At 32.5% G+C, this 15,183-nt stretch overlaps 1 protein-coding gene across 2 annotated transcripts; it reads right to left on the bottom strand.

The window, feature by feature from the left end:
- Positions 1-4,651: 4,651 nt before the first annotated feature.
- On the bottom strand, positions 4,652-9,585 carry ifnphi1 (interferon phi 1). 2 transcript variants are annotated; one of them, XM_037791438.1, is made up of 6 exons: positions 9,445-9,585; positions 8,473-8,557; positions 7,329-7,403; positions 6,373-6,525; positions 5,917-5,991; positions 4,652-4,983 (listed from the first exon to the last, which is right to left on the bottom strand). In XM_037791438.1, exons 1-6 carry the CDS (start codon positions 9,477-9,479, stop codon positions 4,837-4,839), a joined length of 570 nt encoding a protein of 189 aa, XP_037647366.1. In that variant the 5' UTR covers positions 9,480-9,585; the 3' UTR covers positions 4,652-4,836. The 2 variants fall into 2 exon arrangements, with proteins under 2 accessions (XP_037647366.1, XP_037647365.1); XM_037791437.1 differs by lacking the exon at positions 9,445-9,585 and having other exon boundaries at positions 8,473-8,726.
- Between the last annotated feature and the right edge of the window lie 5,598 nt (positions 9,586-15,183).

Genomic DNA, 15,183 nt, shown 5'->3' with positions numbered 1-15,183 from the left:
TCTACCTACCTGTCTAATATGCTAATACTCTAATGTTTAGAGGGTGTTACCTATGCTAATAATCTAGTGTTTAGGGGGCGTTACCTATGTTAATAATCTAATGTTTAGGGGGCGTTACCTATGCTAATAATCTAGTGTTTAGGGGACGTTATCTATGCTGATACTCTAGTGATTAGGGGGCGTTACCTATATTGATAATCTAGTGTTTAGGGGGCGTTACCTATGCTAATAATCTAGTGATTAGGGGGCGTTACCTATATTGATAATCTAGTGTTTAGGGGGCGTTACCTATGCTAATAATCTAGTGTTTAGGGGGCGTTACCTATGCTGATAATCTAGTGTTTAGGGGGCGTTACCTATGCTAATAATCTAGTGTTTAGGGGTGTTACCTATGCTGATAATCTAGTGTTTAGAGGGTGTTACCTATGCTGATACGCTAGTATTTAGGGGGCGTTACCTATGCTAATAATCTAGTGTTTAGGGGTGTTACCTATGCTGATAATCTAGTGTTTAGGGGGTGTTAATTATGCTAATACTCTAGTCTTTAGGGGGCGTTACCTATGCTAATAATCTAGTGTTTAGGGGTGTTACCTATGCTAATAATCTAGTGTTTAGGGGGCGTTACCTATGCTAATACTCTAGTGTTTAGGGGGCGTTACCTATGTTGATAATCTAGTGTTTAGGGGGCGTTACCTATGCTAATAATCTAGTGTTTAGGGGACGTTACCTATGCTAATAATCTAGTGTTTAGGGGGCGTTATTTATGATAATAATCTAGTGTTTAGGAGGCGTTACCTATGCTAATAATCTAGTATTTAGGGGGCGTTACCTATGATAATAATCTAGTGTTTAGGGGGCGTTACCTATGCTAATAATCTAGTGTTTAGGGGGCGTTACCTATGCTAATAATCTAGTGTTAAGGGGACGTTACCTATGATGATACTCTAGTATTTAGGGGGCGTTCCCTATGCTAATAATCTAGTGTTTAGGGGGTGTTACCTATGCTAATACTCTAGTGTTAACGGATTGTTACCTATGCTAATAATCTAGTGTTTAGGGGGCGTTACCTATGCTGATAATCTAGTGTTTAGGGGTGTTACCTATGCTGATAATCTAGTGTTTAGGGGGTGTTACCTATGCTAATAATCTGGCGTTTAGGGGTGTTAACTATGCTGATAATCTAGTGTTTAGGGGGCGTTACCTATGCTGATAATCTAGTGTTTAGGGGCGTTACCTATACTAACAATCTAGTGCTTAGGGGGCGTTACCTATGCTAATAATTTAGTGTTTAGGGGGCGTTACCTATGCTAATAATCTAGTGATTAGGGGGCGTTACCTATATTGATAATCTAGTGTTAAGGGGACGTTACCTATGCTGATACTCTAGTATTTAGGGGGCGTTCCCTATGCTAATAATCTAGTGTTTAGGGGGCGTTACCTATGCTAATAATCTAGTGTTTAGGGGTGTTACCTATGCTGATAATCTAGTGTTTAGGGGGTGTTACCTATGCTAATAATCTGGCGTTTAGGGGTGTTAATTATGCTGATAATCTAGTGTTTAGGGGGCGTTACCTATGCTGATAATCTAGTGTTTAGGGGCGTTACCTATGCTAATAATTTAGTGTTTAGGGGGCGTTACCTATGCTAATAATCTAGTGATTAGGGGGCGTTACCTATATTGATAATCTAATGTTTAGGGGGCGTTACCTATGCTAATAATCTAGTGATTAGGGGGCGTTACCTATATTGATAATCTAGTGTTTAGGGGGCGTTACCTATGCTGATAATCTAGTGTTTAGGGGGCGTTACCTATGCTGATAATCTAGTGTTTAGGGGGCGTTACCTATGCTAATAATCTAGTGTTTAGGGGGCGTTACCTATGCTAATAATCTAGTGTTTAGGGGAAGTTATCTATGCTAATAATCTAGTGTTTAGGGGGCGTTAACTATGCTAATAATCTAGTGTTTAGGGGACGTTACCTATGCTAATAATCTAGTGATTAGGGGGCGTTACCTATGCTAATAATCTAGTGTTTAGGGGGCGTTACCTATGCTAATAATCTAGTGATTAGGGGGCGTTACCTATGCTAATAATCTAGTGTTTAGGGGGCGTTACCTATGCTAATAATCTAGTGTTTAGGGGGCGTTACCTATAGTAATAATCTAGTGTTTAGGGGGCGTTACCTATGCTGATAATCTAGTGTTTAGGGGGCGTTACCTATGCTAATAATCTAGTGTTTAGGGGGCGTTACCTATGCTGATAATCTAGTGTTTAGGGGGCGTTACCTATGCTAATAATCTAGTGTTTAAGGGGCGTTACCTATGCTAATAATCTAGTGTTTAGGGGGCGTTAACTATGCTAATAATCTAGTGTTTAGGGGACGTTACCTATGCTAATAATCTAGTGTTTAGGGTGCGTTACCTATGCTAATAATCTAGTGTTTAGGGGGCATTACCTATGCTAATAATCTAGTGTTTAGGGGGCGTTACCTATAATAATAATCTAGTGTTTAGGGGGCATTACCTATGCTGATAATCTAGTGTTTAGGGGGCGTTACCTATGCTAATAATTTAGTGTTTAGGGGGCGTTACCTATGCTAATAATCTAGTGTTTAGGGGAAGTTATCTATGCTAATAATCTAGTGTTTAGGGGGCGTTAACTATGCTAATAATCTAGTGTTTAGGGGACGTTACCTATGCTAATAATCTAGTGATTAGGGGGCGTTACCTATGCTAATAATCTAGTGTTTAGGGGGCGTTACCTATGCTAATAATCTAGTGATTAGGGGGCGTTACCTATGCTAATAATCTAGTGTTTAGGGGGCGTTACCTATGCTAATAATCTAGTGTTTAGGGGGCGTTACCTATAGTAATAATCTAGTGTTTAGGGGGCGTTACCTATGCTGATAATCTAGTGTTTAGGGGGCGTTACGTATGCTGATAATCTAGTGTTTAGGGGGCGTTACCTATGCTGATAATCTAGTGTTTAGGGGGTGTTACCTATGCTGATAATCTAGTGTTTAGGGGGCGTTACCTATGCTAATAATCTAGTGTTTAAGGGGCGTTACCTATGCTAATAATCTAGTGTTTAGGGGGCGTTACCTATGCTAATAATCTAGTGTTTAAGGGGCGTTACCTATGCTAATAATCTAGTGTTTAGGGGGCGTTAACTATGCTAATAATCTAGTGTTTAGGGGACGTTACCTATGCTAATAATCTAGTGTTTAGGGTGCGTTACCTATGCTAATAATCTAGTGTTTAGGGGGCATTACCTATGCTAATAATCTAGTGTTTAGGGGGCGTTACCTATAATAATAATCTAGTGTTTAGGGGGCATTACCTATGCTGATAATCTAGTGTTTAGGGGGCGTTACCTATGCTAATAATCTAGTGTTTAGGGGGCGTTACCTATGCTAATAATCTAGTGTTTAGGGGAAGTTATCTATGCTAATAATCTAGTGTTTAGGGGGCGTTAACTATGCTAATAATCTAGTGTTTAGGGGACGTTACCTATGCTAATAATCTAGTGATTAGGGGGCGTTACCTATGCTAATAATCTAGTGTTTAGGGGGCGTTACCTATGCTAATAATCTAGTGATTAGGGGGCGTTACCTATGCTAATAATCTAGTGTTTAGGGGGCGTTACCTATGCTAATAATCTAGTGTTTAGGGGGCGTTACCTATAGTAATAATCTAGTGTTTAGGGGGCGTTACCTATGCTGATAATCTAGTGTTTAGGGGGCGTTACGTATGCTGATAATCTAGTGTTTAGGGGGCTTTACCTATGCTGATAATCTAGTGTTTAGGGGGTGTTACCTATGCTGATAATCTAGTGTTTAGGGGGCGTTACCTATGCTAATAATCTAGTGTTTAAGGGGCGTTACCTATGCTAATAATCTAGTGTTTAGGGGGCGTTAACTATGCTAATAATCTATTGTTTAGGGGACGTTACCTATGCTAATAATCTAGTGATTAGGGGGCGTTACCTATGCTAATAATCTAGTGTTTAGTGGGCGTTACCTATGCTAATAATCTAGTGTTTAGGGGGCATTACCTATGCTAATAATCTAGTGTTTAGGGGGCGTTACCTATAGTAATAATCTAGTGTTTAGGGGGCATTACCTATGCTGATAATCTAGTGTTTAGGGGGCGTTACCTATGCTAATAATCTAGTGTTTAGGGGACGTTACCTATGCTGATAATCTAGTGTTTAGGGGGCGTTACCTATGCTAATAATCTAGTGTTTAGGGGGCGTTACCTATGCTAATAATCTAGTGTTTAGGGGGCGTTACCTATGCTAATAATCTAATGTTTAGGGGAAGTTACCTATGCTAATAATCTAGTGTTTAGGGGGCGTTAACTATGCTAATAATCTAGTGTTTAGGGGGCGTTACCTATGCTAATACTCTAGTGTTTAGGGGACGTTACCTATGCTAATAATCTAGTGTTTAGGGGGCGTTACCTATGCTAATACTCTAGTGTTTAGGGGACGTTACCTATGCTAATACTCTAGTGTTTAGGGGACGTTACCTATGCTAATACTCTAGTGTTTAGGGGACGTTACCTATGCTAATAATCTAGTGTTTAGCTCACGCTCACCAAACCTTTGGCACATTTTACTACAAACAACAAACTACAAAATACTTTGAAGATGAGTTGCATGAAATATCTTTATTGTAAGTTATCAAAATGTTTTCAAGTAAAATCAGTCTGTAAAAACAATAAATAGCTTTGGTCATAAATAAAATAATTAAATTATAAATAAATAAATAGAATGACAGTAGAAAACAAACAGAGTCTCTCACAGAGAAACAGAATACATGTTGACGTGTCAGCGTCACTTTTGAGTCGCTGCAGAACGCCGCCGCCGGCCGGCAGCAGCAGCAGCTGAGGAATCGTTGATGGAGCCCACCAGGACGTCCAACATCTCCAGGTGCCGTTTACTCTCCTTCCTGATCAGCTCCCAGGACGCAGCACTCCCACCCTGTAAACACAGTACTACAGTTAGTACTACTACCTCTACCCTGTAAACACAGTACTACAGTTAGTACTACTACCTCTACCCTGTAAACACAGTACTACAGTTAGTACTACTACCTCTACCCTGTAAACACAGTACTACAGTTAGTACTACTACCTCTACCCTGTAAACACAGTACTACAGTTAGTACTACTACCTCTACCCTGTAAACACAGTACTACAGTTAGTACTACTACCTCTACCCTGTAAACACAGTACTACAGTTAGTACTACTACCTCTACCCTGTAAACACAGTACTACAGTTAGTACTACTACCTCTACCCTGTAAACACAGTACTACAATTAGTACTACTACCTCTACCCTGTAAACACAGTACTACAGTTAGTACTACTACCTCTACCCTGTAAACACAGTACTACAGTTAGTACTACTACCTCTACCCTGTAAACAGTACTACAATTAGTACTACTACCTCTACCCTGTAAACACAGTACTACAGTTAGTACTACTACCTCTACCCAGTACCATACAGTACTACAGTCAGTACTACTACCTCTACCAAGTACCATACAGTACTACAGTCAGTACTACTACCTCTACCCAGTACCATACAGTACTACAGTCAGTACTACTACCTCTACCAAGTACCATACAGTACTACAGTTAGTACTACTACCTCTACCCAGTACCATACAGTACTACAGTTAGTACTACTACCTCTACCCAGTACCATACAGTACTACAGTCAGTACTACTACCTCTACCCAGTACCATACAGTACTACAGTCAGTACTACTACCTCTACCCAGTACCATACAGTACTACAGTTAGTACTACTACCTCTACCCAGTACCATACAGTACTACAGTTAGTACTACTACCTCTACCCAGTACCATACAGTACAGTTAGTACTACAGCAGTAATTGTACTTACCGTGCGGTACAGAGTACTCGTTTCCAGTCTCCTGAAGTATTTTTTCAGTTTGATGTTTTGCCTGTTAGTCGGAACCTGAAGACGAAAAAAGGTCTCATTGTTTCTCTGTTTGGTGGTAAAACTGAAGTGGAACATGTAAAAGGAAATTAAGTTGGATCTGAAGTGGAGGATGTAAAGGGAAAGGAAGTTGGATTTGAAGTGGAGGCACTGAGAGAAGTTGAAGTGGCAGCTGAAACAGAAATACTGAAAGATGATGAGGTTCTAGTTTAAGTGTGAGAGCTGAGTTAATTAAAGCATTTGTTGAGGTAAAACTGTTGAAAGGAGTTGAAGTGACAGCAGTTGAAATTACTGTTGAAGTGGTAAAGGATTATTAGGAAGTAAAGGGAAGTAATTAGTCAAAGGAACTGGAAGTTGAAGTGTAAGCACTAAAAGGAGTTGAAGTGTCTCTCTACTCACACAGCTGTTGAGTCCGTCTGTCTGGCTGTCAATGGTCATCAGGAAGCGTTCAGTTGTGTCGGTATCCCAGGCAACAGAGGAACGGTTGTCATGGTTATAGAGACCAGCGATCAGCTCCAGACTGGTTCTGATGAAAACCAGCTGTGACTCCACCTGGAGAGAGAGAGACAGACATGCGTGAATTCTAGCTCTCTGATTGGTCGACAGATGTCGTCAACATAGCTGTTTATATGTTTGTGTAAATGTGTCTTAAAGAGTGTCGACGTAAACACGAGAATAATGTTATGAATTATCTGAAGGAAGTGTAAGTGTGAAGGATGAATGAAGAGCTGAAAGAAGTTGAAGTGGCAGTTTAAATGAAGAGCTAAAAGAAGCTGAAGTGTCAGGTAAAAGAAAAGCTAAAAGAAGTTGAAGTGGCAGTTTAAATGTAAGAGATGAAAGAAGCCAAAGTGTCCATTTAAATGAAGAAATAAAGAGCTGAAAGAAGTTGAGGTGGTAATTGTAATGAAGAGCTGAAAGATGCTGAAGTGGCAGTTTAAACTAAAGAGCTGAAAGAAGTTGAAGTAGTAATTGTAATGAAGAGCTGCAAAAATTTGAAGTGTCAGTTTAAGAGAAGAGCTGAAAGAAGTTGAAGTGGCAGTTTAAATGAAAGAGATGAAAGAAGCTGATGTGTCCGTTTAAATGAAAGAGATGAAAGAAGCTGATGTGTCCGTTTAAATGAAGAGCTGAAAGAAGTTGAAGTAGTAATTGTAATGAAGAGCTGAAAGAAGCTGAAGTGACAGTTTTAAACTTAAGAGCTGAAAGAAGTTGAAGTGGCAGTTTAAATGAAGAGCTGAAGAAGCTGAAGTGGCAGTTTAAATGAAGAGCTGAAAGAAGTTGAAGTGTGTTAAGTTCTGAGTGGGGTCGAGGGGTCAGTTGATGTGTAACATTGAAAGCAGTGGACATTGATTGATTACCGAGTCATTCTTTATGCGTTTGTAGAGTTTTGATGGAAAGTAAACTGGACTCATCTCCTCAGTCAGCTGACCGCCCTGAAACATAAAGACACAATAACAGATGACACTTCATTTCACCACAACACACACATCACAAACCAGTGGAGCCATCGAAGTGGTTCTACATCTAATAAACAAAACTGATCACATGTAAATATAAAATGTACATATTATATTAATACTTAATTACTTTGAACACACAAGATCAAATCTGTGCGTATGAATGTTTCCTGGATGAATTTTTACACAAACATCTATAGTCTCTTCTTTAATATACCATTGATAAATATATATTTATATATATATATTTTAACATATATTAATATACGTAAACAATATATATGGTGTGTTTTAAATACCTGTCCATATATGTAAAGAAACATATAGTCAAGTTTTATTATATCAATATATGTTAACAAACATAAAAATATGCCCATAAATGTAAAAGGTATGAACTATTTTAATAAATATCCACATACGTCAATGTATGCAGTTCATTTTTTAATACATGTAAACATATGTAGTCTGTTTTAACATATGCTGATATATATATATATATATATCAGCATATGTTGTCATTTTTTAAGATGTAGCTTTAAAGGGCCAGTTCACAGTTTTTCTCTCACATAACTAACAGTCACATCTGTATGTTAAAGAGTTATTGTTGTTTGTCACTCTGACTTTTATTCTGAAACTTTCCCTACTACTACTACTACTACTACTAAACTTTTCCCAACTACTACTACTACTACTACTACTACTACTAGACAGTCCGACAGTTCATTAGAGTCCTGACAGCCACAGATATTAGATTGTTTTCAGTTATTGATTTATTGATTGCTGTCGATATGTGATGAGACTATAACTAATATAACAAACGTGTTTTTACATACTAGTATTTGTTCATATATGTAAATATACATGTAGAACATGTTTTGATATACACAGATATAGCCCATACAAACTTAAATATATACACTACATGCACTGATATGGGAACTTATATAGTCTGTAACCTCCTAAAGAATTATTATTTGAACCCTCAAGGACCTCACAGATATTTAAGGACTCCTGGAATCTCTTCCAGGACCCAACAAGTACTCACCATGCGCTGGACGAGGGTCAGAGAGGTGTTGCTCAGGTGACCGTAGTGTCTGAGCCAATCACAGCAGAGGACAGGAGTCAGGGAGCTGCAGAGGACGAGGAGCAGGCCGGTCCAGTTGATCATGATGAACATGTTGAACATGATGGAGAGATTGAATTTGTGTCCAACATGCTGCTGATCGGAGACTTTATTATTCCAGACAGGAAACAGAAAAGTGAGAGTGGAAACTGGGACTTTTTCTTCAGTCTTTCACTTTTCACTCCTCACACACACACCTGTAGGGGCACGGCTGCTTCAGGACTTTTTCCCCTTTTTCCCCATATTTTATACATATATATACTGTATATACATATTTTATAAATATATATACATATATAAAGTAAATACTTAAGAATTGAATTATATTAAATACATATATTAACTTATAAAATGTAATAACAAATGTAATGATTTAATATATTAAATTAAATTAAATTAAATATTTATTATTTGATATTTCTGATTAAATACATTCATTGTATTTTGATTTAATTAATTGATCAGCTGATATCAGTAAAGTTATTTAGTACAAAAACAGCAGAATCAGACTTTAAAAATAAAAAATAAAAAACAGACGTCAGATCACGAAGTATAATTATATTATAGTTTATTATTAATATTATATAATCATTTAAAGATTATAATCAGTAAATATTTATTAATTGTGTATTTTATGTCTGTTTTTGTGGGAATATTTCTATTGTTGGATGTGGAAGTCCCTTTTCCTTTCATTTTCCAAACCAGCGCGCTAAGACTACACACGTGACAGGAAGCCACATGCACAGCCCTTCAAAATAAAATCCAGCACTTCTTCTCTCTACCAATAAAACAGTAGATATCCACGTGTTTCACTGAACGGATATAAATCTACTGTTTGTGATTTAAATGCTTTGCATACACATAACAAAAATACTATAAACTACCCATTCTTACGTTATTGTTTTTTGTTTTGAAGGCAGCATTCTCATCTGTTTCCTGTTTCTCCGGAGCTTGACTGGCAGATGACATCAGCCTTGTTTTCACTTTCTGGTCGTCAAGGAAACTGATGTAACGATATGATGCCCTACCTGCTGATGATGTCATTCATGAGGTAATGATTATTGATCTACAGAATGTGACGTAAGATCAGATCAAACTTTATTGATTATGAGGAGGAAGATTTAAAGAACAACAACATGTGAACAAAAACAATAACTGACAGATAAATACAGCTCATCGATTAATGGATTAAGTTGATCAAGTGATGCAACTGAAAGTAATAATAATCAATAATAATCTTCATCCCTGGACATTTTCAAAAAACACCTCAAACGCCACTTTGTTCATCAAGGCCTCTGATCTCAGCCTCCTACACATCACTCTTTTAATTACTTAGCTATAGTTTCTCCTCTGTGTTATTAATTAGTATGATTTTGTGTGCCCCCTTTGTAATAGTATAGTATGTCGTAAAATTTCATAAAAAAAGTCATAGTATAGTATGTCGTAAAATTTCATAAAAAAAGTCATAGTATAGCATGTCGTAAAGTTTCATAAAAAAATTAATAGTATAGTATGTAGTAAAATTTCATAAAAAAATTAATAGTATAGTATGTCGCAAAATGCATTAAAAAAAGACATAGTATAGTATGTCGTAAAATGCATTAAAAAAAGACATAGTATAGTATGTCGTAAAATGCATTAAAATAAGTCATAGTATAGTATGTCGTAAAATTTCATGAAAAAAGTCATAGTATAGTATGTCGCAAAATGCATTAAAAAAAGACATAGTATAGTATGTCGTAAAATTTCATGAAAAAAAGACAGCATAGTATGTCGTAAAATTTCATAAAAAAATTAATAGTATAGTATGTCGTAAAATTTCATAAAAAAAGTCATAGTATAGTCTGTTGTAAAATTTAATGGAAAAAAAGTCATAGTATAGTCTGTCGTAAAATTTCATGAAAAAAAGTCATAGTATAGTTTGTCGCAAAATTTCATTAAAAAAAGTCATAGTATAGTCTGTTGTAAAATTTAATGGAAAAAAAGTCATAGTATAGTCTGTCGTAAAATTTCATGAAAAAAAGTCATAGTATAGTATGTCGTAAAATTTCATAAAAAAAGACATAGTATAGTATGTCGTAAAATTTCATAAAAAAAGACATAGTATAGTATGTCTTAAAATTTCATAAGAAAAAAGTCATAGTATAGTATGTCGTAAAATTTCATGAAAAAAAGACATAGTATAGTATGTCGTAAAATTTCATAAAAAAATTAATAGTATAGTATGTCGTAAAATTTCATAAAAAAAGACATAGTATAGTATGTCGTAAAATTTCATAAAAAAAGACATAGTATAGTATGTCTTAAAATTTCATAAGAAAAAAGTCATAGTATAGTATGTCGTAAAATTTCATGAAAAAAAGACATAGTATAGTATGTCGTAAAATTTCATGAAAAAAAGACATAGTATAGTATGTCGTAAAATTTCATAAAAAAAGACAGCATAGTATGTCGTAAAATTTCATAAAAAAATTAATAGTATAGTATGTCGTAAAATTTCATAAGAAAAAAGTCATAGTATAGTATGTCGTAAAATTTCATAAGAAAAAAGTCATAGTATAGTATGTCGTAAAATTTCATGAAAAAAAGACAGTATAGTATGTCGTAAAATTTCATAAAAGTCATAATATAGTATGTCGTAAAATTTCATAAAAAAAGTCATAGTATAGTATGTCGCAAAATGCATTAAAAAAAGACATAGTATAGTATGTCGTAAAATTTCATGAAAAAAAGACAGCATAGTATGTCGTAAAATTTCATAAAAAAATTAATAGTATAGTATGTCGTAAAATTTCATAAAAAAAGTAATAGTATAGTATGTCGTAAAATTTCATAAGAAAAAAGTCATAGTATAGTATGTCGCAAAATGCATTAAAAAAGTCATAGTATAGTATGTCGCAAAATGCATTAAAATAAGTCATAGTATAGTATGTCGCAAAATGCATTAAAATAAGTCATAGTATAGTATGTCGCAAAATGCATTAAAAAAAGTCATAGTATAGTCTGGCGTAAAATTTCATGAAAAAAAGTCATAGTATAGTCTGTTGTAAAATTTAATGGAAAAAAAGTCATAGTATAGTCTGTCGTAAAATTTCATGAAAAAAAGTCATAGTATAGTTTGTCGCAAAATTTCATTAAAAAAAGTCATACTAAGTATGTTGTAAAATTTCATTAAAAAAAGTCATAGTATAGTATGTTGTAAAATTTAATGGAAAAAAAGTCATAGTATAGTCTGTCGTAAAATTTCATGAAAAAAAGTCATATTATATAGTATGTCGTAAAATTTCATGAAAAAAAATCATAGTATAGTATGTCGTAAAATTTCATAAAAAAATTAATAGTATAGTATGTCGTAAAATTTCATAAAAAAATTAGTAGTATAGTATGTCGTAAAATTTCATAAAAAAATTAATAGTATAGTATGTCGTAAAATTTCATAAAAAAAGACATAGTATAGTATGTCTTAAAATTTCATAAGAAAAAAGTCATAGTATAGTATGTCGCAAAATGCATTAAAAAAAGACATAGTATAGTATGTCGTAAAATTTCATGAAAAAAAGACATAGTATGGTATGTCGTAAAATTTCATAAAAAAAGACAGCATAGTATGTCGTAAAATTTCATAAAAAAATTAATAGTATAGTATGTCGTAAAATTTCATAAAAAAAGTAATAGTATAGTATGTCGTAAAATTTCATAAGAAAAAAGTCATAGTATAGTATGTCGCAAAATGCATTAAAAAAGTCATAGTATAGTATGTCGCAAAATGCATTAAAATAAGTCATAGTATAGTATGTCGTAAAATTTCATAAGAAAAAAGTCATAGTATAGTATGTCGCAAAATGCATTAAATAAGTCATAGTATAGTATGTCGCAAAATGCATTAAAATAAGTCATAGTATAGTATGTCGTAAAATTTCATAAGAAAAAAGTCATAGTATAGTATGTCGCAAAATGCATTAAATAAGTCATAGTATAGTATGTCGCAAAATGCATTAAAAAAAGTCATAGTATAGTATGTCGCAAAATGCATTAAAAAAGTCATAGTATAGTATGTCGCAAAATGCATTAAAAAAAGTAATAGTATAGTATGTCGTAAAATTTCATAAGAAAAAAGTCATAGTATAGTATGTCGCAAAATGCATTAAATAAGTCATAGTATAGTATGTCGCAAAATGCATTAAAAAAAGTCATAGTATGGTATGTTGTAAAATTTAATGGAAAAAAAGTCATAGTATAGTCTGGCGTAAAATTTCATGAAAAAAAGTCATATTATAGTATGTCGTAAAATTTCATGAAAAAAAGTCATAGTATAGTATGTTGTAAAATTTAATGGAAAAAAAGTCATAGTATAGTTTGTCGCAAAATTTCATTAAAAAAAGTCATACTAAGTATGTCGTAAAATTTCATAAAAAAATTAATAGTATAGTATGTAGTAAAATTTCATAAAAAAATTAATAGTATAGTATGTCGTAAAATTTCATAAAAAAAGTAATAGTATAGTATGTCTTAAAATTTCATAAGAAAAAAGTCATAGTATAGTATGTTGTAAAATTTCATGAAAGACATAGTATAGTATGTCGTAAAATTTCATAAAAAAAGTAATAGTATAGTATGTCTTAAAATTTCATAAGAAAAAAGTCATAGTATAGTATGTCGTAAAATTTCATAAAAAAAGACAGCATAGTATGTCGTAAAATTTAATGAAAAAAAGTAATAGTATAGTATGTCATAAAGTTTCATAAAAAAATTAATAGTATAGTATGTCGCAAAATGCATTAAAAAAAGACAGTATAGTATGTCGTAAAATTTCATAAAAAAAGACAGCATAGTATGTCGTAGAAATTTCATAAAAAAATTAATAGTATAGTATGTCGTAAAATTTCATAAAAAAAGACATAGCATAGTATGTCGTAAAATTTCATAAAAAAATTAATAGTATAGTATGTCGTAAAATTTCATAAGAAAAAAGTCATAGTATAGTATGTCGCAAAATGCATTAAAAAAAGTCATAGTATAGTATGTCGCAAAATGCATTAAAAAAGTCATAGTATAGTATGTCGCAAAATGCATTAAAATAAGTCATAGTATAGTATGTCGCAAAATGCATTAAAAAAAGTCATAGTATAGTATGTCGTAAAATTTCATAAAAAAAATTTATAGTATAGTATGTCGTAAAATTTCATGAAAAAAAGACATAGTATAGTATGTCGTAAAATTTCATGAAAAAAAGACAGTATAGTATGTCGTAAAATTTCATAAAAAAATTAATAGTATAGTATGTCGTAAAATTTCATGAAAAAAAGACATAGTATAGTATGTCGTAAAATTTCATAAAAAAATTAATAGTATAGTATGTCGTAAAATTTCATGAAAAAAAGACATAGTATAGTATGTCGTAAAATTTCATAAAAAAATTAATAGTATAGTATGTTGTAAAATTTCATTAAAAAAGTAATAGTATAGTATGTCGTAAAATTTCATAAGAAAAAAGTCATAGTATAGTATGTCGCAAAATGCATTAAAAAAAGTCATAGTATAGTATGTCGCAAAATGCATTAAAAAAAAGTCATAGTATAGTATGTCGAAAACTTTAATGGAAAAAAATCATAGCATGGTATGTTGTAAAATTTCATGAAAAAAAGTCATAGTATAGTATGTTGTAAAATTAAATGGAAAAAAAGTCATAGTATAGTCTGTCGTAAAATTTCATGAAAAAAAGTCATAGTATAGTTTGTCGCAAAATTTCATTAAAAAAAGTCATACTAAGTATGTTGTAAAATTTCATAAGAAAAAAGTCATAGTATAGTATGTCGTAAAATTTCATAAGAAAAAAGTAATAGTATAGTATGTCGTAAAATTTCATGAAAAAGTCATAGTATAGTATGTCGCAAAATGCATTAAAAAAAGTCATAGTATAGTATGACGTTTTTCATTAAATTTTACGACATACACATACTATACTATGACTTTTTCTTATGAAATTTTACAAAATGCTATATTATTACTTTTTTTCACGAAATTTTACGACATACTATACTATGATTTTTTTTCACGAACTTTTACAACATACTATACTATGACTTTTTTCATAAAATTTTTTGACATACTATACTATGACTTTTTTTCATGAAATTTTACAACATGCTATACTATGACTTTTTTTCATGAAATTTTAAAACATACTATACTATGACTTTTTTCATTCAATTTTTTGACATACTATACTATGACTTTTTTTCACGAAATTTTACGACATACTATACTATGCCTTTTTTTTCAGGAAATTTTAAGACATACTATACTATGACTTTTTCTTATGAAATTTTACAACATGCTATATTATTACTTTTTTTCACGAACTTTTACGACATACTATACTATGTAAATGAAGTAGACTATTATAAATAAATAAATATATATATATATAAATATGTATATATATATATTTATAAAGGAAATAAATGGATAAAGAAAAACAAATAAACATAAGAAATATAAATTATATATATACATTTTATACAGTCTGTATACATACTGTATACACCTATATATATATATACTTTATACACCTATATATATACTCACATATATATACATGTATATACATAGACATATATATACACACATATA

Source organism: Sebastes umbrosus, chromosome 14 (genome assembly GCF_015220745.1).
Source record: "Sebastes umbrosus isolate fSebUmb1 chromosome 14, fSebUmb1.pri, whole genome shotgun sequence".
In the NCBI taxonomy this organism is placed as follows: domain Eukaryota; kingdom Metazoa; phylum Chordata; class Actinopteri; order Perciformes; family Sebastidae; genus Sebastes; species Sebastes umbrosus.
Note: the sequence above shows the minus strand (reverse complement) of the source record. Positions and strands in the feature narration are given on the sequence as shown.

Coding starts and splice junctions, on each gene's coding strand:
- ifnphi1 (XM_037791437.1), bottom strand. CDS start 8,613: ATGTTCAACATGTTCATCATGATCAACTGGACCGGCCTGCTCCTCGTC. Junction 6,526..7,328: donor AACGCATAAAGAATGACTCG/GTAATCAATCAA, acceptor CTCTCTCTCCAG/GTGGAGTCACAGCTGGTTTT. Junction 4,984..5,916: donor CGAGTACTCTGTACCGCACG/GTAAGTACAATT, acceptor CTGTGTTTACAG/GGTGGGAGTGCTGCGTCCTG.